At 39.6% G+C, this 20937-nt stretch overlaps 2 protein-coding genes across 9 annotated transcripts in view; one reads left to right on the plus strand and one right to left on the minus strand.

The window, feature by feature from the left end:
- Positions 1 to 4506, plus strand: part of AP1S2 (adaptor related protein complex 1 subunit sigma 2) — a 29580-nt gene extending 25074 nt beyond the window's left edge. Inside the window, exon 5 of one of the 2 annotated variants that reach the window (XM_084844126.1) lies at positions 574 to 4506. In XM_084844126.1, coding sequence (XP_084700252.1) covers positions 574 to 621 — 48 coding nt within the window. In that variant the 3' untranslated portion in view covers positions 622 to 4506. The remainder of the gene's footprint in view (positions 1 to 573) is intronic. The other variant, XM_084844124.1, reaches the window with a different exon arrangement.
- ZRSR2 (zinc finger CCCH-type, RNA binding motif and serine/arginine rich 2) lies at positions 2440 to 19670 on the minus strand. Of its 7 annotated transcripts, none has more exons than XM_084844119.1 (13): positions 19587 to 19661; positions 18071 to 18150; positions 17179 to 17275; positions 16109 to 16217; positions 14368 to 14487; positions 13577 to 13622; positions 12334 to 12566; positions 12003 to 12041; positions 11252 to 11367; positions 8835 to 9048; positions 6960 to 7015; positions 6626 to 6735; positions 2440 to 6241 (listed from the first exon to the last, which is right to left on the minus strand). In XM_084844119.1, the coding sequence occupies exons 6-13, from the start codon at positions 13614 to 13616 to the stop codon at positions 5793 to 5795; spliced, it is 1257 nt and encodes a 418-aa protein (XP_084700245.1). In that variant the 5' UTR covers positions 13617 to 13622; positions 14368 to 14487; positions 16109 to 16217; positions 17179 to 17275; positions 18071 to 18150; positions 19587 to 19661; the 3' UTR covers positions 2440 to 5792. The 7 variants fall into 7 exon arrangements, with proteins under 7 accessions (XP_084700245.1, XP_084700244.1, XP_084700243.1 ...); XM_084844118.1 differs by having other exon boundaries at positions 12331 to 12566; XM_084844117.1 differs by having other exon boundaries at positions 12334 to 12604.
- Positions 19671 to 20937: the final 1267 nt, after the last annotated feature.

Below are 20937 nucleotides of genomic sequence, written 5' to 3' on the forward strand. Positions count from 1 at the left end.
TTTAGGATGCTAAAGTAAGTGTTCATGGAAAAACTACAGGTTGTTTTTAATAGAAAGAATACATTGTATCTTTGTTATTTAAGGGATTCTCTGGAAAATTTAGCTTTTGTCTAACATTACAATTGCTGCCAAACACTTCCAGATCATTTCAAGAATACTGAAAGTTCCATATGAGCTTCACATTTAAAGCATGCAAATTGTAAACTTTTTAAAAACTAGGACTGTTGCTTCCAAAAGGCTTTAGTGGTATCAGTTGAAATATACTGTATCTAGAAACTCAATTGCTACTTCTTTAGTTGGAACCTTTTAATTATCACTTCACTGAAATATTTTTGAAACAATATAAATTATTTTCTGTCTGCCCAGTTGACTCATAAAGAAAAAGGGGAGGGCATTGGGAAATTTGGGTGTATGTCAAAGACAACTATAAAATACTTAAAACAAAGAGCATGCAGTTTTCTGCATTAACTGTGACAGCACAGTTCATATCCTGAATTTAATTCCCTATTAATATAGTATGTATGGTATGTCAGGAACACAAGATCTGTTCACTCTCTAATTTTCCCTCCACAGGAAGCGGAGACCCCTCGTAGTGTACTTGAAGAGATTGGACTGACATAAACCTTCTCCTTTGCTGATGTCTTATGTGGTGTTTCACGTAACTGTAAATGTTCACTGCCTCCATTTAATGTTAGTGAATGGTGTTATGCTATTTGTCAGTATTACTGTTGTGCTAAGCTACTTCATTCAGGCCTACAAGAAAAATTCCATTTACTGTAAAGTTTGAAAAGGGAGCAAAAGATTTTTTAAAAACCTTTTGAAAAAATAAAAGGGATTTCACAGTAATTTAAGCCACAGTAATTTAGAAACATTGAGTCATAGATGGCAATTTCAGTAATTATATTTTGTAAATTACTTTGCCGTCATATAATGTATCCGATGCTGTACATTATGCCATATACTGAAAAACAATTACGTACGGTAACAAAGTGAAATGTGTTAACATAGAACTTGGCATTGTGGCACCAAAGACTATTATTATTATAAAGTCAGCATTTGTTAAAGCTCAGTTTAGGTTATTACAGAAGATTGGGGGAAACAACTGTTTACGGCTGTTTTATTTATACCAAAGAATCTTATTAAGGTCTGTAAGTCAAACTGTTGTGAGCTGCCATGGTAGCTTCATTTCTTGTAATGAAGTTGTAAACAGAACATCAGAATGAAATTCTAAGAAGTTCAACAAGAAAACTGAGTTAATTTACTACACCAGGAATACAGGCTGAGGCCACATGAAATTTCCTTGTTAAAAACCTTATTTTTTTTACTAGCTTAAATGCTTTCTGGATTGCAGTCTTTTCAAAAGTGTAAAGCAGTATTAATTCAAACGTCCTTGAGATACAGTTGACATAATCCCAAAGGGAAAAATGTAAGAAAGGAATGTTACAAAACATCAGTCCCACTTTTTACCAGTATCATCCACTACAAACCAGAACCAAAGCAACTGTTTGAATAACTGAAAATCTGTAGTTGCTCATCAGTTTTAATTCTGCCATACACAAGGTTAGGTTTCATCTCTGAACACAGTAGAAGCAAGCCTTACAATGGAAACGTAACTTTAAATCACTGCCATGCCTTCATTCAGTCGGTTAACAAGACAGGCTGCAATGGTATGCACACTTGACTTGGCAATACATCCCACTGAACATAAGACTTACTTCCAACCAAACATGCATAGGATCAGGCTGCATGGGTATCACAAAGCCATACACTATTTACTCAACATGCATTCTGATGTATGTCCTACAAAAGTTCTAGGAAAACAGCACAGAACGCCTGCCAAAAGAAGTGTGAATTCCTACAACTACTTGTGTTGTAGTTGTACACAAGTGTGTGCTCTCACTTGTACACCTTTCTAATAAGGTGACTAAGAAATTCCCCTTAACCACCCAAATACTTTACCATAAATAGTGCCACAAATTTAAAAGATCATTGCTTCATGCCACATGCTGAACACAGTAGAAGCCTTATGAAAATCATGTTTGCAGAAGGTACACCAGAGTCCTATTCTACATTTCACTCATGGAAACCCTGGAATAATGTAAGTGGCAGAGTAGCCCTTTGTGTGATGCTGAAGTGATGGAATTACTTGATCTTCTAAAATGCCAACTTAAAAGCAATTTTTATGTATATTCAAACCATGTTTAAGGTCTACACTGTTTCCTTGTATGTGCTTGGTTGAAAAGCTTTGTGATTGTGACATCAGCTGTGTGGACACCGTCTTAGTAGTGCACCAGTTTAGTTGTAATAAATGTCCATTTTTACTCCATTTCTATGTCTGTCCAGAAACATATGAAAATGTTTGTTTTTAGTTACGTTTTAATCTTTTTGTGGACTGTTGAGGTTATGACGCAGTAAAGGTTTTTTAACTGCAAACAATGACAACATACAACCATTTTTATTTTATTTTTTTTTAAAGAAAAGCACAGGTACTTCAGGTTTTGACAAATGTTCATGTTTTTAAAATGTCTCCAGTGAGTGGGAATCTTGGAATAGAAACTTTGTTATTTGAGAAATATACTTCACTCTATAGCACACTTCAGCATACAAGGTGCATTACAACATTCTCATTACTTCATAATTAAAAGTATTACAGTACCCTATTGTGTAATTCAGTGGAGAGTCCAATTGAATTTTGAGTGTCTCTTCAAATTCAATTGAATTTTGAGTATCAACCATAATCCCCTTCAATTCCATTTGGGTTTTACCTAAGCTGCTGAAGAGAAGTAATGTATTTTTTGAGATGATAGCAATGTTTCAAGTTAAATTTCTTGAGCTTATTTTTGTTCTCTCACCACCCTTACTTTTGAGGGGTGGGGGAAGGAGAAGTACTGACCATGTTTACATGTGTGTGGGGGGGGAGGTGTTATAGATTTTTAATTGCAGCTGTGGATCTAAATTAGAACTAGTGCTCAAACTTGCCGTTGAAAATTTGACCGTGGAATATTATTTACCTCTTCTGCAAAGATGTGGGTATTTCATTTTTTAAAAACTTCTCAAGCAATTGATACAAAAAAATAAGGCTGGATTCTGTGACCTGAGTCCATTCCAGTTTGTGTAGTTTTTCAATTTTATCACTTTGTGTAATCTACTGGTATTGAATGATGTAGGTTAATGAAGCCATACCCCAAACTACAGAAAGTTATGTTTTAACTTTCTCTGCTTCTGAGACTTAAGGTACAATCCACATATTTTATAGCATAGTTATATAATCATAAGGCTACATTCACATCCATCTAGAACTCCAAGGTAGCTGAATTGTATATTCTGTGGAATTGTATCACATGTTCAACTGCCTCTTCCATCCTGATAAGAGTGAAGGAGGCCAGTTAGCACAACTCTCTTCCAAAGGTTGAAGGATCCGTAGCAAGTGTGGGATAGGGGTTGGGAGGGAATCTACCCAAATGGGTGTGTATTTCCAAAAGGTGCCATTGGCCTGAATTTGGCTGTTTCCTATCCCTCTGCCAGCTGGCGGGGCCTGCAGGGGGAGGGCAGGGAATTCCCTTGGTGAGGCTTCCTTCTCACTAGCATGGGAAGCAGCCCTGTAAAAGTTTTTCTTCTATAAAAATCCCAAAACAAGAAATGGTCACTTAATGGAAATTACATCCAGCTGAACAGTAATATTTTCCATGTAAGTTCATTTTATCCCCACTACTTGAAAGCTTTGTGAGATTAACTCGGGAGATCTACATACCATGGAACTTTTTTGCCCACCCACAAATGGATCAAAATATTCCCCTCTGGTGGTATAACATACTGAAATATTAGTTTGGGTATTAGTTTGCCAAAAAGAATAGGACTCTCTAATGACTGCTCACATTTGCTAAGGTCAGTGCATGGGAATTAGTTGCAATCACTTTTGATTAATTCATTCATGTTGTGCTGGAATCTGAGTGGCTTTGGAATGGAAGACTAGAATTTTAAAAAACATCCTGAGGGGGGGAATCTCCAGGTAGATATTGCAAACTATTTCTGCAGGAATTAATGTAACTAAGAACAGATGTAGAAGGGCAGTCAGCCAGAATAAAATCTGGCAAAGAATCACTTTCTTAAACAGAATTGCAATTAGTGGCCCTGTGTAGGAGAGCATATATTACTGCCTTGGATGTGTATTCTAAATAACTGAGAACAGCTAAGTAGTACATATGTCTGCCTTGAAAGGTAAGAAACGTCTTTTCTAGGTGATTCTCCAGGAAAAAAAAAAAGGTATAAAACTTGCAGTCTGTCCCTCTTCACACAGCAGCTAATTTGTTTCTACTAAGGCCCACTGAAATAAGGGCATATTTTCCTACTTACAAAGCCATATCTTACATATGCATTGCAAATAAGATAATAGTGATTACCAATATACCAACTACTATGAACTTCACATGAGAAGTCACAATATACATGTCACTACCTTCCTCCTTTATTTAGAGCAGCTAGAGCACCATCAAATATGGGCTCTAAGAGGGCCAAAAAATAAGGCATGTTCTCTCCCTCCAGCTACTGTCCTATGTTCACGTGGCATGTTCTGGCACACACACAGGAAGCAGTTCAAGAATAACCAACTTGGACAGTTCCCCAGACTGCATTCTCCCCTTCCACAAGTGCAAGTGGGAGGCATTCTAACATGGGCAGAAGTAGGGTGAAATGAGTAATCGGGGCAGGTGAGACAGTTCTATACATTCATCATGCCTACTACCCCCTCTCGCGTGATGCTAGCACCAATATGCCAATATGGAGAAGGCTTTTTATATGCAACATGCTTTGTTATCCAGTCCTAGACCCAGTTCGCACATAATGGCAGCAAATCATGGGTTAATTGACACATGATTCGCCATGGTGCATTAGGTGGCCATTTTCAATAGCCAACCCCGGATAGGGCGGGGGGGGGGGGTTGCTATGTGATGTCTAAACCTGGACACTATAGCTTATTTGTGGGCTACACAAGCTACCTAGTTAACCCAGTTAACTACTAAGTGTAGGTTGTTTGACCCATGCTTGATCTATAGTTTCTGGGTTCAGACATCATGTAGCAGCCCCTTGTTGGGGATTGAATATTCAAAAAGGCTGCAGAATGCCCAGCACATACTGTGACAAATCATGGGTTAATTAGCCTACAGTTTGCTACCATTACGTGCAAACAGCCCCCTAATCTACAATAAGATGGCATTTGCTTCTAGTCTTCCAACCTAGTGACCTGATGCTCTGGACTACAGCTCCCAGCAGATTTTGGGAGTTATAGTCCTAAGCATCTGGACGACACCAGGTAGTTATTGTTTCCTGACTTTAAAAAGTACTGTTTTTTGGAAAAGTAATCATACTTGCTGCTTTTACATGTAGAAATGGCTAAATAGCACAAGAATGTGTATCCTATTGTATAAAGGTTACTTTGGAATAAACATCAAACGCACATTAGATTCATTAACAAACCAAGTCTAAAGGAAAGTTATTTGAACTTCAGATCAGTTGTCTTTAACTGGTTATAGACCACTGTTTATATCAGAATAACTCAAGAATTTATGAAGAACACCAGGTTTTCATGATGCTACAGCAAGCAATTAGGCAGATTCTGGGAGGCGTATTTTCAATTCCATGTGAAATAATTTATTGCAAAAATTAAGATGGGCCAGGGCACAACAGCTTTATTTCTGGAGCATAGTAGTACACCACAGGGTCTCTAGTATGCAACAGCTCTTGCAGCACTAGTTTGTTTTTATACACAAGCTTTAGAAAGTCACTCAACAATAAATTCAACTATTTCTTCCTCTGCTACTGGACCTCTTTCTTCCTCGACTCCTTGACCGAGAGGAACTTCTGCTACGACTAGGTGTCAAGCTCCTGTTGCGACTCCGACCTCTTTTCTTTTTACTGTGCGACCGTCGCCTTTCACGACTTCCTGATCGCTCAGGAGGTCGCCTTTTCTTATGCTTGTGGTGACTCTTTTTCTTCTCAGATTCTCCATTTCTTTTTTTGTAAGCATGATCTGGACTTGGACTGCTTCTTCTCCTTGACCTGCTATAATGTTCTTCATAGTAGCCCAATCTGTTTCTCCTTTCAGAGTTTTTACCTGTTTCTTTAGTCCATTCAGGGGAAATGTGAATATCTCTGTTGGCCTCCCAAAACTCATTGTTTGGATTTCTGAATACATGGAGAAAATTGCAATGCTTCCCTCTTGGACATTTTTGCCTTTCAAATAAGCCTGAAAACAGATTTATTTATTTTTTTAAAGGAATGGTTATTATCAAAATTATCAAATTATCAAAATTTGAAGGCAGTTATAATTTTAAGTCTAGTTTTCGGTCTCAGTGTGTCCTTTGGGGCTTATTTTTGTATATATAGTATTACTTATTGCAGATGTCTGCAAGGGTTAATTAGGCCTGGTTTTAATAACTGTTTCCAGATACCACATCAGTGAAAAGCAATGTTTAGCTTGTAGTACTTAGGCAAGATCTGTTGTATTTTATCTTCTGAAAAGGTCCTGAATTCACTTTTAAGATTTTTTTAATGTATACTGGAATACTACAATATGGAAGAAATGTTTAGATTGAAAGATGTTAGCTGTTAGAGGGTTTCATTGACATACCACAAATTGCTGTTTTCCACCTTGTTACTGGGCAAAATTCACACTGAAGTTGCCGCCCTGCATACCATCGACCATTGAATAAAGCAAGAGCCTCCTGACATTCTTGTTCTCTTTAAAAATAAATATGAGAATGTATTATTAGAAAAGTATGAAACCAATCAAATTGAAATATGAGATACTACAGCAATACAGAGTTTGCCACCTTAACTGGGAAAGATTGATTCAATGAAATGTAAAATTTAAAAAGCCTACAATCAACCACATAAACTTTCTTTATAATCTATCATTAAATTTACCAGCTGATAAATGTTATAGTTTTTTTTAAAATACTTACGATTGGTACTGAATATACACATTTCCTCGAAGGTGAGGTTCAAAGTTGCAGCTGACCTATGAAAAGTTAAATTAAAACTTAATTCTGGCAGGATCCGGAACAGCCTTACTTAGTTAGGATAATATATTTAATTCTGGAAACAGTTTCTTTTTATCCCTTTAAGGCTGCAATCCTATACACAGTTACCTGGGACTACAGATGTGAAGGCCTGGAAAAAAACCTGGAAAAATTCAGAAAAAAATAGTTTTTTCTGAGGACTGTTTTTGTTTTTACAAAAAACTGAACAGCTTTGGATTATGAAATATCTTCTTTTACAATTTAAAACAAAGTGTGTATTGTTACCCAGCCTTTATTTCCCACAAAATGATTTCTAAAAACTATGTAATAAGAACACTTTTTACAGAAAGACTAGAGATTTAAATAGTCTGGAAGTAATGAAGCCATGGGGAAAAATACTATATTTTATCCTCTGTGTAAGATTCCCAGCATAGTTAGTTCTTTCATTCCTTATTAAAATGTTTGATCTAAGGTATATTTTACTGATAGACATTTATGCTCAGTTTCCCAACATGTGAGTCAAGTCACCATTGTGCATTCTTGACAGTAAATGTCCATTCTTGACAGGTTGGGTTTTGTTCTATAGAACCTGGTGTTTCTGATGCTGTAGCAATCATTTAATGTAGTTCTAACCTATTCAGACAAATGTACTAATTGAGTTTACTTTAAAAAGTTTTAAAATGCAACGGTGATTTTATGAGCAAACTAAGTCATACATAAAATAACCTTAGGAACAGAAAGGCTTCTTCATCTTCCTAAAGCAGCCCTCCCCAACCTGGTGTCCTCTGGATGTTTTGGACTACATGCCAAGCATTCCTGAGCATTGGCCATGTTGCCTGAGGCTGATAGGAGCTGAAGCCCAAGATGTCTGGGGGGCACGAGATTAGGAAAGGTTGTCTTAAAGCAACAAAGTGACTTTAGATCTGTAAAGAACGTAAAAAAAGTATTGCTTATTTTTCAATTTCCAGAACATCCAGTTTTTCGAAAAAAAACCTGGGAAAAACCGTTTTTCCATTGCCTCAAAATGTCTGGAAATTTTACATCTCTAGCTGGGACATAGCCCTATTTAACTCAGTGGGTCTTACTTCTGAGTAGACATGCGCAGGACTTCTGTTACCTGATTTCCAAAATACCTTATTTAACTATACCATACATTAAAGGGTTATCTCCATTGTTCCAACCCAAGATGTACAAGTGAGTTGTATGAATAAATTCACTGACTTCTTGCATTTAGTTTGGTATGTAGGTTTTCCTTCCAGTTCTAAAGGGAATGCCTGCGAAATTCAAATCCTTGTCAAATCCAGAATTAAAAATTGGTACAAAGCTCCACCTTCTCTGTCTAACAGGCACACACCGCTGCATTCAGCTAAATCTTCCTGACAAACATTAATTGGTACACTGTGTGGCTAACACAAATACACATGTCTACCTTTCATGTAAAATGATGGACTGTCTGACTGGAATCCAGAAGATAAGAGCGCTATGAATATTTAACACTGGTTGTGAAACACCAACTGCACTTTCCAAAAAAGCATTGCATAATGCTGTAAGCAGTACTACAATTCTATTACTAAAGATAATATTAAACTAGCACCCCAAAGGAACTTTCCAACTACTATTGGTGTGGAGTTGGTGGTGGGTTGTTGCGGTTGGTTTTTTTTGGGGGGTGGGGGAGTAAACTATCTTGGAGGCCTTTGGCCAAATACGATAAAAATGAGAAATGATTAATGAAAACTAGAACAGATGTTTACTGCCAGAAATATACACCTAGAGCAAAGCTTATCGAAAGCATTTTTAAAAAATGTTTTACATTCATACCTTGAACTGAATCACTTTTCCCACATTCTTGAATTCAGGAAGTACATCATCATAGAAATCTAGGAACTGCTGATAGATTTCTTCTTCGCTGTACTCCAGGCTTGCATCTGTGTCATAATCATCTCTTTTACACTGCTCCATCCCAAAAGTAATAAACATACCCCTGATAAGGAGTGTCTGACTAGAGCTTGGATAATTATGCTTCCGAGAACATCTTAAAATTAAAGAGGAAAAGGCATGTCATTCTGCATCTGCTAAAGCTACTAGATATTACACACTTTACTGTAAGGTGAGCATCCCAGGGACCATAGAATGGCTCTGGAAACTCGTCTGAGGTCAGAGAGAGCACTCCAACATCCGAAGGGGGAGTCAGAGATCCGACCGCTCCCCCTCGCAGCAGGCGCAGAAAGACCCGCGTCAGCTGCTTCTCCAGGGAGGAGGAATGGGGGCGTTTCGCATGGGCAGGGAGGAGACTGGAGAGCGCACAATATGAGTTATCCTGAGCCTCCCCAGCTTCCTTCACACCCCCTCCAAAGTGTCCTCGCTAGACAGGCTAAAAAGATCAGAAGATGGGGAGATGAAGATTGCCTCTGCCTCTCCTCCTACCCTGCCAGCTTCGGCCTGGCAGGTTAGAGGAATCTCAGAAGCCCCTGAGTTTAGGGACTTCTGAGTGGCAAGGGTGCAGTCCATGGGACTGCACCCAAAGTAATTTTTTTTATGTATTAACAATATTTATTGGCTGCCCTATAACAGAGTTCTCAGGCCAACTTACAAGGTTTTGAATTCAAACACTTGGGTTAGTAATATATCCATAGGGTTCCACAGATGTTGGCCTGGCCCCCTACCCAGCTATTATTTATTATCATCAACCTCCTCCCCTAAATCCTGTGGCATATGCACAGAGGACTTAGGAGACAAACATGCCCTTCTTTCATTTATTCTGGGTTATGGAGAAGGTAAGAAACCACTTGGAAGAGATTCCTTGTATTTCTTACATTGTCCAAGTTCCAGCATAGACCAGCACATCAGGGAGGAGATCTTGTGATGAGGCACTGGCCAGTCAGAGAAGTTGTAAACTTGATTGGCAAACATATAACTAAAAACAACGCTTCAAAGTACCTTCAGTTTTAAATTCTTTTTCTGAAGGAAAAAGAGTTCCCCTGAAGGAGTTCCCCTTTTTATTTATAAATGTAACATAACCTAGCTATATTCTTAACATTTATGTACCTCCCACACATGAACTTGAGCACACTTCGGGAGAGAGTGGAGGACAGGAAGGCCTGGCATGCTATGGTCTATGGGGTCACGAAGAGTCGGACACAACTTAACGACTGAACAACAACAACAACCCCCCACACACTTCTAGTAAAGAAGTGCAGAAAAAATCAAGTAATTTAATGTATTCTGAGTCCATCCTATTTCATAAAGTGCAACTTCCTGACTCACGACCCAAGGAGTCTCTCCGAAAGAGATACAGAAGCAAAGATTGACAGACAAACAAAAGCTAGATGAATTCTGGGCAAAGAAACTAACAAGCTATCTTGTAATTTTCTGGTGTCTCAGTTGTGATCTATGGATAGAGAAAGAATGAGATCATATATTGAAATGGGAAGGAATTTTGCACAAGTTTAGTTAGCCAGCTAGGACGGGTCTACTGGTTCACTTTTTTAGTGTGTGCTTTGGTTTGTTGCTCAAGTTGCCATCTTTGCTTGAGGCATGCTTTAGTCTGGGTTACATAGGTATATAAAGCTCCCATCTGCCAAAAAACTAAGAATCATTCTGGCCCCTCTAATCCTGATTGTAGGATTCCCCATCTCAGAACCCATGTGGTATTTGCAGTGAAACTAAAAACACAAGCATCAACATGGATGTTTAGTTCTCCAGTTATTGAAATAGCTGATTCTGTGGCATCCAATAACTCTTTTCTAAATGTGCCAGTCCCTCCTTCTTAATTCTAAAGGCTTAATATGTAGTGAAAAGACTTTAAAGTCTAGGTATTTAATACAAGCAGCAGTGGCAATACAAGCTGCACTTAATTAGATCGGTTTTTACTCCATTCACAGAAGGAGTTTCCATTCACAGAAAAAGTTTTGCACATAAAAGGGTCCTTCCACAAGTATGCTCTTCCGTTCACACTGTGAAATCTTAGGGTGAAATCCAACAGTATGTGTCCATAGTGCGACAGATACTATTGGTAGAACATGTTCCCCCTCCTCACTGCTGCCTGACTGCTTCTGAGGTTTGAGGATCCCTCCTGAGCAGGTTTGGGGAGAAGGAGAGGAAGGGAAAGCCCACTTTATGTTGCCCTTACGATCCAAGACAAAGTATTTAACTAATCAATGATTTAACTCTGCAGGTGCCTTACTCAAAAAAGGCAAATGTAATCTGCTTCAGAGATATAATTACAATTGAATTACCTGTCTCCAAACCTGCATGCTCCAGTTTTAATATAAAATGGGCAATTGGCTCGATCCTTCTCTGTTCCTATATTCTCTGGGGGCTCAGGATTGTGCCAGGTAGTTCCATTTTCTAGCTGTTTTTTGAAAAAACATTGTACATGTTAACAGTTAACTGAACCAAGACACTGTTTATTAAAGAATTCTAGTAATCAAATTTAGGCAATTTCTCTATGAAAATACGAATGATTACAATTATTGCAATGGAGGAGCAAGATAGAACTTAATTACATTTAATGGTTTAAGGAAACGTCACACTAAAGTTTGAAACATGGAAACCTAGACAAAGGAGGATACAAAAAGTATGACATTCCTATCTCTTGATGCATATGCAATTGTGTACTGGCATCTCTCCTTACATGTTGTGTTTCTACATGTGGTACTCACCACATACACATTTTTCATACCCAAATGTCTTTGGATCAGGATAGAAATTGACCCAAATGTCCTTTTTACTAAATTACCATGGCATCTCATTTTTCTTGCTCATTTCCCACTAATTTTAACATATGTATGAGCTTATGCAAAGCATTTCAGCTTTGTCACATACTGGAAAGCATTTCAGCTAATATGTGCTTTGCTACTCTTAAAGGGATATATTGCATTACACAAGGTAATTGATAGGTAGCAATGAGAGGCTGGCACAAAGCTAAAGAGCCCTTCAGAATTCCATCTTGTGTCACTATTCCATTTTTAATAGCTCTAAACATACCTGACTTTCAGCCTGGTCCAACATCTTCTGCACAGCCTCCTATAAATGGTGCAAACACAGGACTAGTGAAAACTTTGAATGCAGACATCATCTGGTTTCTTTAGTTAAGATCATAATGTTCAGTTTTAAAGATCATATCCTCCAATAGTGTTAACAGTTTTGTTAAATACCACTGAGAAAAGCATCCATATAATTAAGAATTCCAGCAAAAAAAGTACAAGTTAGATTTTAAGTTTGATTTAAACTAATTTCCCACCACACAGCAATAGTTCCTTTTCCAAAAAAGGAGCTTAAAGATGAAGTCAAAGTGAAGGTAAAAGGATATTACCACATTTTCAGTATTGGCAAGTTGAATTGGATGGCCCAGATTCACCTTCCAATACTTATCACATGGGATTGCTCCTACAGGATTTGATTCCAGAGACTCTGTTGTGAAGGAATATGCTTGGAACTTTGGTTTAGAAACAGCTTCCTCGGTGATGTCCAGAAAGTCAAATATGCCCAGCTCCACCTGCTGCACCAATGCAGTGGCCATCTTTGGGTGGAACACAGTATCTGTGATGTCTGTGTAACAGAGTTCAGATCTCCAGTACATATTCAAGCTGGGAACCAGTGTATTGAAACCAGATCAGTGTGCAGAAGGAGGTTCCCCGAGCAAGCAAGCGGAATTAAAGAATTATTCAAGTGTTTCTTGTTTCCTATTAAACTATCTCAAAGAAGGTCTTGAGATATAATTTAGGATACAAAACAGTCACTAGGATTAGTCATATCTTTCGCTGGGCTTTCTGCACTTGCATTGGGTTCATTTACATCTCGTGCTAATGTCCAGTTCATTTATTTCCCCTCTGTGTCTGTCCAGAGCCTTCCTTTTACTTCCTATCCCCCTTACAAGCCCTGCATTTCAGTCATATTTAAATGCCAACCACAACACCCCAAGCAGAAACAGAAACCTTGTGTTGTTGTAAGTTTCTGCTCATACATTAGGAACATATTTTGACCTAGAAAGGAATAAAATCCCATCCAATAGATGCTGAAATATGCATAATTTGCACACTCCTCTCCATTGTCCTTTAAAGTAAAGGTTGATATTCTCTGTAAGGATTTGGCAACGGTAACCTGAGAAACATTAATTTAATCATTGCTCCCATCAAAGCTACTTGGCAGTGATGGTGTGTCTTTTTTAAGTATTAGAAGGGACAATTCTTCTCAACCTCATGTTTTTGCTGAGGAAATAAGGAATAAACAACAGACCACTGCTTAATCTCGTTTAAGTCCTCCTTTCAAAGGATCCTAGAAAGTGTACTCACCCAGCGCTATCTAAATACTACCCTAACTGTTGAATAACTAGAATATGAGGATTTAACTTTCAAAATGCTCTAGAGATTCTCATTGGGGAAAAAGAGGGTTAGGTTCCAACCGCAGAATTTAGGAAGGGCAAACCAGAAAGCTCATGATCTGTTCTCTACATGCTAAGCAAGGTATTCAAAGAATTAACCTACAAAAAGCTGAGTATAACCACCTTAAGCTTTCTAATATATTCCTCCCCACACCCAACAAGCTATAGAAAAAGATACGTCTTGATGAATGAGTCAGGATAAAGATGAGCTGCAACATCTTTGAGTGGAAAATAATGGTTAAGGAATCGCAGCAGTATAATACCAGGTTAAGAACTTGAAAAAAGTGATTGCATGAGTCTTGCTACAGTTTATAAGAGACTACGCTAGAGATACATATAAGAATTCTTACCTTGTGCCCACACCCTCCAAGCAAATATTCTGTGTGTGAGGCTGGCACTAGCCCCACTGGCCCAGTAGTTAAAAGTAGCTCTTCCACCTGCCAGTTGCCTTACAGTTCCAGGAATGTAGACAAGGGCAGCCTGGCCACAGATGCTGAGAGTTTGTGACCTCTCTCTTGCTGGATAAAGAATATCATAACTTCTAGCTGCAGTGAGTGGGGAGGGAGCTGCAAAGCACACTAAATATTTGGGAACATTTATGGAATATTTCAGGGGAAGTTCTATTTCATTCTCTTTCCTGGCCCTTTTAAAGCAATAAAACAGTACATACTGTCCAAAGTCTTGGGGATAAGGCAGGATATGAATAAATATTGCAATAATAATTTTTAAAAGTAGATGAGCAATGTAAGCAGTTAGATACTACTGTATATTCTGAGGGTGTAAAGCTATGTTTGCAGTGCAATCCTATTCATGTCTACTCAGAAGTAAGCCTCAGTTACCCATAGTATCAGAATCCAATTTACAGTTATTTATGCAAAGTCACTAAAATGTTATTTCCAATATCAGGCGTCTCAACACAATGTCATTTTGCACTTTTTAAATGAGTACTTTATTACTGTGAGAGGATATGCACTGTGTTTATCCTCCTAGAGCAGGAATCACCTCTCTCTCTCTCTTCACTTGTTGCTTCCGGTTCTCCTCCTCTTGTTCTTTCCTTTGCTGTTCCTCCCATTCTTCTTTTATTTTTTGCTTTAAAAAAAAAAAAAAGGAACACAGACACTTCATCTAAAAGAGCAGTTTACTTAAAATTAATGATTACAAAAATGCTGTATGATGTGAAATATATATTAAGGATGTTAAAGGATTAGGAATGCAATCCTATGCCTGTTTAGACAGAGAAAAGGCCTACAACTCCCAGTATGCTGGGGCATGCTGGGAGTTGTAGGCCTTTTCTCTGTTTAAACCGGCATAGGATTGCACCCTAAAGCATTTTAGGGAACAATCCTATGGCCACTAGACACTGTCTAGAGGGCCACAAGATTTTTCGGTTTCTGGGAACCAAGGACAGAGCCAAGGCTCTAAATGCTATTCCCAGAAACTGTGTTCCCTGTCCGCTCATAGCCAGCGCAGTTTTCTGCGTGCAGGCTACATCTCCGCACTCGGAAACAGAGTGTGGAGATGGGGGAAAGGGGGTGGGTAGTATCAGGGGCGGGGACCACAGAAGCTGTGTTATGCAGCTTCCTATGCACCATGTGGCCTCCTTCCCTCCCCCTCCCCAAAGCCATGCCAAATCAACCATCTAGCCAAAAATGCAGGGCAGCCAGAGCACGAAGGTGAGCATCACCTCCATGCAACGGCTGCCCTGCATTGGATACTCAGCAGCCTCCAACTTTGGCAGCTGCCAACTATCCCAATAGGGTTGTGCCCTTAGTTAAGTAGGCATTTGCCTTTTAACCAATGAGACAATTAAATGTAAATTAAATTGCCTTCTCCCAAAACTTCAAAATACATATCTTTCTGAGATAATGAAAAAAGGAACATAGCTTTTGTTATTACATGTGTGGTAACTTAAAATGTTTAGGAGACCACAAGTAATAATCTTTTTTATTCCCTATTACAGTAACACACAACCAAGCTAACCTAAAAAACACTTTAACATCACCTTCAGCAATAAAATTGGCCTCCCAAGCTTTACAACACAACTCTGTGCCTGTTTACTCAGAAAACGTCCCACTGGGTTCAATGGAACTTACTTCCAAGTAAGTGTATTTAGGCGGGGTGGGGGAGATCTGCTGGAAAAGCAACTGCCACATCCATTGTACAACCAAAGCAACCGCCACATCCATCTTGTGGCAGGCAGGCACACCTTGTTCTTCATCCCTCCAATTGTAGCAAATGGGAGGGCAAGAATTCTGCCAGACTCACCCATCACTGTGGGTGTGTCATGGAATCAAAGGGCTTTGGACATGGTGTCCTGATGCCAGCTGCTGGCATGTGCCATTCCTCCCTGCTCCACTAGCAGAACATCACAGGTGGAACATCTAAACTGGTGGAGCTTTCTGCCACTGTGCCAGCAGATTCCTGCCAGCACAAGTGTCAATCTACCAGCATACTCCTGCCTCCGCTGATGGAGTGGCACATATGCTGCTTCCTGAGGCCCGCCTGCTGAGGTTAGGATTGCTCCATACCTGATTAACCTACACATTATACTGCTTAGAGCTGGCAGCCCTAACTGCTATAATTTAGTGTTATATGTTCAAAATTAGTCAAAGGTAAAATTGAGAATAAAGTAAAGACATCAGGAAATTTTAACATTCAGAATGTCAACTCCAAAAGGCTGGCCACAATTGTGTCAAAGCATATACTGCACCTCTTCCTCTTCTTGACGTTTTCTTGCTGCCTCTTCTTTTTCTTTCCTGATCTTGAAAGCTTCTTGAGCCCTTTCTTCTCTCAGCAACCACTCCTTATGAAGCCTTTGCCTGCAAATATCAGATTAATGTTGAACTACAGTTGAATATCAAATTGTGACTTAGGGAGCATCCTATGGCAGCTAGTTAGTGGCTAGAAAGCCATAGGATATGTGGTTTTCTGGGAACCAACCTCGGAGCCTGCCCTCCGAGGTCAGTTCCCAAAGAACTGACCTTCCGTGCTGCCTCACAGGCAGCGTAGAATGGTCCTGAGCTCCATGCTCAGAAGAGGAACGTGGAGAGGCCAAAATGGGGCGTTCCAAGGTGGGGAAGGTGGAGATGCCAGTACGACACATCCTATATGTCGTCTGGGAGCCTCCTCCCCAGCTCTGCCTTCCTGCAGCTAGACAGCCGAAATCGGCCATCTAGCTACAAATGCAGGGCAGGAGAAGCGTGGAGGGAACAATCCCCTCCGTGCTTCTCCTGCCCTGCATTGGATAGGCGGTCGCCTCTGAGTTTGGAGGTGGCCGCCTATCCCCATAGGATTGCGCCCTAAATATTTTAACAGTAAAATTCTGCCATTCTGGCTTACAAAATGCATTTTACATCTGTAACAGTAAAGCTGCAAGCCTACACACTTACCTGGGAGTAAGTCCCATTGAAGTTAATGGGACTTATTTCTCGAGTACACATGTATAGGATTATAGTATAAAGCTCCTAAAAAAACCCATCAGCAATAAGGTGCAGCAGTACAGATAAACAATAAAAATGACTATTAAAAGTTTGGGCAAACAGGAGCGACTTTGTGCCTAAAAGACAGCAAGGAGGGCAGCAGATTAATCATCCAAGTGATATGAAAAATAAGAAATAGCATTCAAAGGCTACAATCCTATGCACACTTACTTGAGACTTGGGCTGCAAAACCTAATCATACTTTCCTGGGAGTAAGCCCTATTAAACACAGTGGAACTTACTTCAAAGTAAACATGCAGAGGACTGGGTTTCCAATTAGAGACTAAACTTTTTTATTCACCTTTCTTCTTCAAGTTGTTTTTCTTCTTCATCCAGCTCTCCTTCAGAAACCTGTTCATCTTTTTCTTCAGAAATCTTTTCAACTTTTTCTACTTTCTCTGAAGAGGAAAAGGTTTACTTATTTTTAGATATATAACCTTGATTGCTTACCCCAGTTAAGAGGCAGGCCATTGTACTCCACACCATTTAAACTTGGGATTTTAAAGGTCCCAAGCAGTCATCAGTGTATGCAAAGAGCTCATGTTCTTAAGGTCACCACATCGCGAATTACATTTCCCAAACCTTGATCAGATTTTTAACTTTAAAAAGAAGTCATATCGAAACTATTCATGTTTTGTATCATAACAAGTTGGGCCTGCAACAAAACATTGCAGTGTGGGGTGCTCTTCTTCATCGTTCCAGCCAAACATGTCCTCTTTAGAATACTCCATTCCATTTCCCCTCCTCGGTTTTCTGTTTCCCACCTTCTCAAAAGTCAGGATTCTGTGGCCACTGAGCTATTCAGTCCTCACTGGGCTGTTTTTTTAAAAAAATATTCTAAAGGGTTTTTGTACTTTGGCAAACCTTGAGATTTCCCTGAGCCCACTGATTCTTGTGTGTGGACAAAGCTGTTTTAGCTACATAAGGATCCACACCCAGAGAATGAATTTGCTATTGCTAATTTTCAGGAACCTATTTAGTACTTCATTAAAATACATAAAGTTAAAGAGTTGTAATAATGTGATCTATGATTTCTAACTCCTAAGATACTTATGACTTTTAAAGAAGATTTTTAAATACATTTTCTAAAAAGTGAGTAATGACAACTATCTTCTGATAACTGGAATACAGCTCGTGCTTTACAGTAAGGAAAACGACCTGTGTTTCTTTACAAACATCAACAGAATATTTACCTGAATCTCTTAGTCTTGCTAGTGCTTGTCTCTTTTTCTTCCGTTTCTCTTTCTTTAAAAGTGCTCTTAACTGTTTGTGGCTGAGGATGGAAAGATTCTCCTTTATTTTTTATAGTAATTGGTGAGCTAAAGTTCATCTACAATTTCTCAAATTTTAACCACACAAAAGCACATAACAGTTCTCTTACCAGATTAAGGCTCCCAATTCTACATACATTTATCTGGGAGTAAGCCCCACTGAATTAAGTGGGACTTACTTCTGTGCAGATATGAATAAGATTGTGTTGTAAATTGGTTATTTTACAGTTCAATCCTACATACATTTACACAGGAGTAAATCTCACTACCAGGGGTTGTAGCTATACATACTAAAACCAAGGTATTTTATTAAATATTACTTGTTTTAATTGTTATGAACTATAAAAGAAAAATATGCAGACCCACCTATAATGAATACCTACATAGAACTAAATATAAATTTAAAAAGAGTAATAAGCAAGAACAGACAAAAGTTGGGTACAAATACTGTCAGTTCTGTATTTCCAGTTTATTTTCCCCCAGGCATTGAATGAAGTTTTTGCCACCCAAACATACATGTACAACAACCTTTATATAAGCACATATGGGCCAATTCTCTATTGATATGATAGTCCTTCCTTTGTAGTTCTTAACTGTAGTTTTTGCAAAAGTTTATATTTCCAACTATACTTTCAGACAAGTAAAATGCAACATGCATCATGTCTAAGGGCAACTTTTGGCATTCAAATTTATCTTCTGTAATTTTCTGTATCAGATCAGTGACTTTTATCTAGAAAGGCTCAATAATTCTGCAATTTCACCATGCGTGTAGAAGAACTTATTACCATTTTACTGATTGTGAGACTAAGGTGCAATCCTATGCATGTTTAGATAGAAAAAAGTCCTACAACTCTGGAAGTTGTAGGATTTCTTTTTCTGTCTAAACATGCATAGGATTGGCTTACCTTCTATTTCTGATCTACTGCTCTCTGTCCCTCCCAGCACATTATCACAACTTACCCATTCACCCCTCTTCCGTTCTCTACATCACAAACTACATCTGCCCGTTTCCTAGGTTACCCTCTTTACTTTCTTCCACCTGCATTTTCCGGCAGCGTAAACTATACTGAAGGGTATATTCTTCTCTAGCACCCACCTGAGACATTCGTCAAGTATACAGGGCTAATACGTATGATCCACGCACGGCCTTTCCCCTTTCCTAGCAGCCTCCCTTACAGAAACCTCCCCATTGTGATGCTCAATTCAGCTTCCCACCACCGAACTGCGGAATGTCTCCGCTCCCGGCCGCTGGAGTCCCCGGCAGGGCCGTTTCTGTGCCCGGGGGGGGTGGGCGTGCTCGCTCCACACCGAGAGCCCGACGAGTGGGAACCGAAAGCTTAGGCGAACGAACGCCACCTCCTGACCCCTCTTCAGAAACGGAGCAGGCTTCTCCCAACCGATAAGTGGGAACTGTACCCTCAGCAGGTCCCCTTCTTACCTCAGTTTTGCTGGCCCATCTTCTATTACCAGCAGCAGCGACACGGGCGCCGCCATGTTAGACGGTTTCTAGGGTGATCACGTGAGAGAAACCCACCGGACATGACGTAACAAATTCCCCATGCGGAAAGAACGAAGAAGCAGCATATTTCCGTCCGGGGTAGCTAAGCAAAGAGCTATTAATGGAATGCCTTGAGTAAGCGAGGGGAACATAGAGATAGAAACTATAGACTCAGCATCGCTGTCTTCACTAGTACTTCCGGTCGGACTAAAAATGCACTGGTTTTCCACTCTAACTTTCAGTGCAAAGTAAAAATGCACTTTCCTATAGAGAGGTGAGGAGCGACCACACAACCACCCTAGATACAGGGTTTTTACAAGCAGAGGCGAACATCCCTTAAATTTCCTATCAGAATAGACCTTTTTAAGGCGCAATCCTATGCATCTTTAGTCAGAACAAAGCCTACAACTCCCAGCATGCCCCAGCCAGCATGGCTAGGTGAGGCATGCTGGGAGTTGTAGACCTTTTTCTGTCTAAAGATGCATAGGATTGCGCCCTTATTTTATTTTGTCTGCCCCATGGGCTGTCATGAGAACTGCCTATAGAAATCTGTTGGGACATTAAAGATTCCAAAGGAACTGTGTGAAGGGACAGCGGGTGTCCACACCAAAAGACAGGACTCCCTACTGGTTTTAAGTCGGATCTTCTTTCATGTAGGGAAAAAAATGTCTTTTGAAACATTTAAAAGTTACTCATCTGCATCAGGGGCATAATAGCAGTAGGCTACAGAAAGCGAAGAGGATCTAAACAGCCTCTTGTTGAGGGTGAAAGTGGAGAGTGCAAAAGCTGGTTTGAAACTCAACATTAAAAAAACGAAGATCATGGCATCTGGCCCTATCACTTCCTGGCATATAGAAGGGGAAGAAATGGAAGCAGTGACAGATTTTACTTTCTTGGGCTCCAAGATCACTGCAGACAGTGACTGTAGCCATGAAATTAAAAGACGCTTGCTCCTTGGGAGGAAAGCTATGGCAAACCTAGACAGCATAGTAAGAAGCAGAGACATCACCTTGCCGACAAAGGTCCGCATAATCAAAGCTATGGTTTTCCCAGTAGTAACGTGTGGCTGTGAGAGCTGGACTATAAGGAAGGCTGAGCGCCGAAGAATTGATGCCTTCGAACTGTGGTGCTGGAGAAGACTCTTACGAGTCCCCTGGACTGCAAGGAGGTCAAATCAGTCCATCCTAAAGGAAATCAACCCTGAGTGCTCATTGGAAGGACAGATAATGAAGCTGAAGCTCCAATATTTTGGCCACCTAATGCGAAGAGAAAACTCACTGAAAAAGACCCT

The sequence above is a fragment of the Heloderma suspectum genome, chromosome 3 (genome assembly GCF_057233095.1).
Source record: "Heloderma suspectum isolate Gila_16-S chromosome 3, 16-S_ref, whole genome shotgun sequence".
Lineage (NCBI taxonomy): Eukaryota > Metazoa > Chordata > Lepidosauria > Squamata > Helodermatidae > Heloderma > Heloderma suspectum.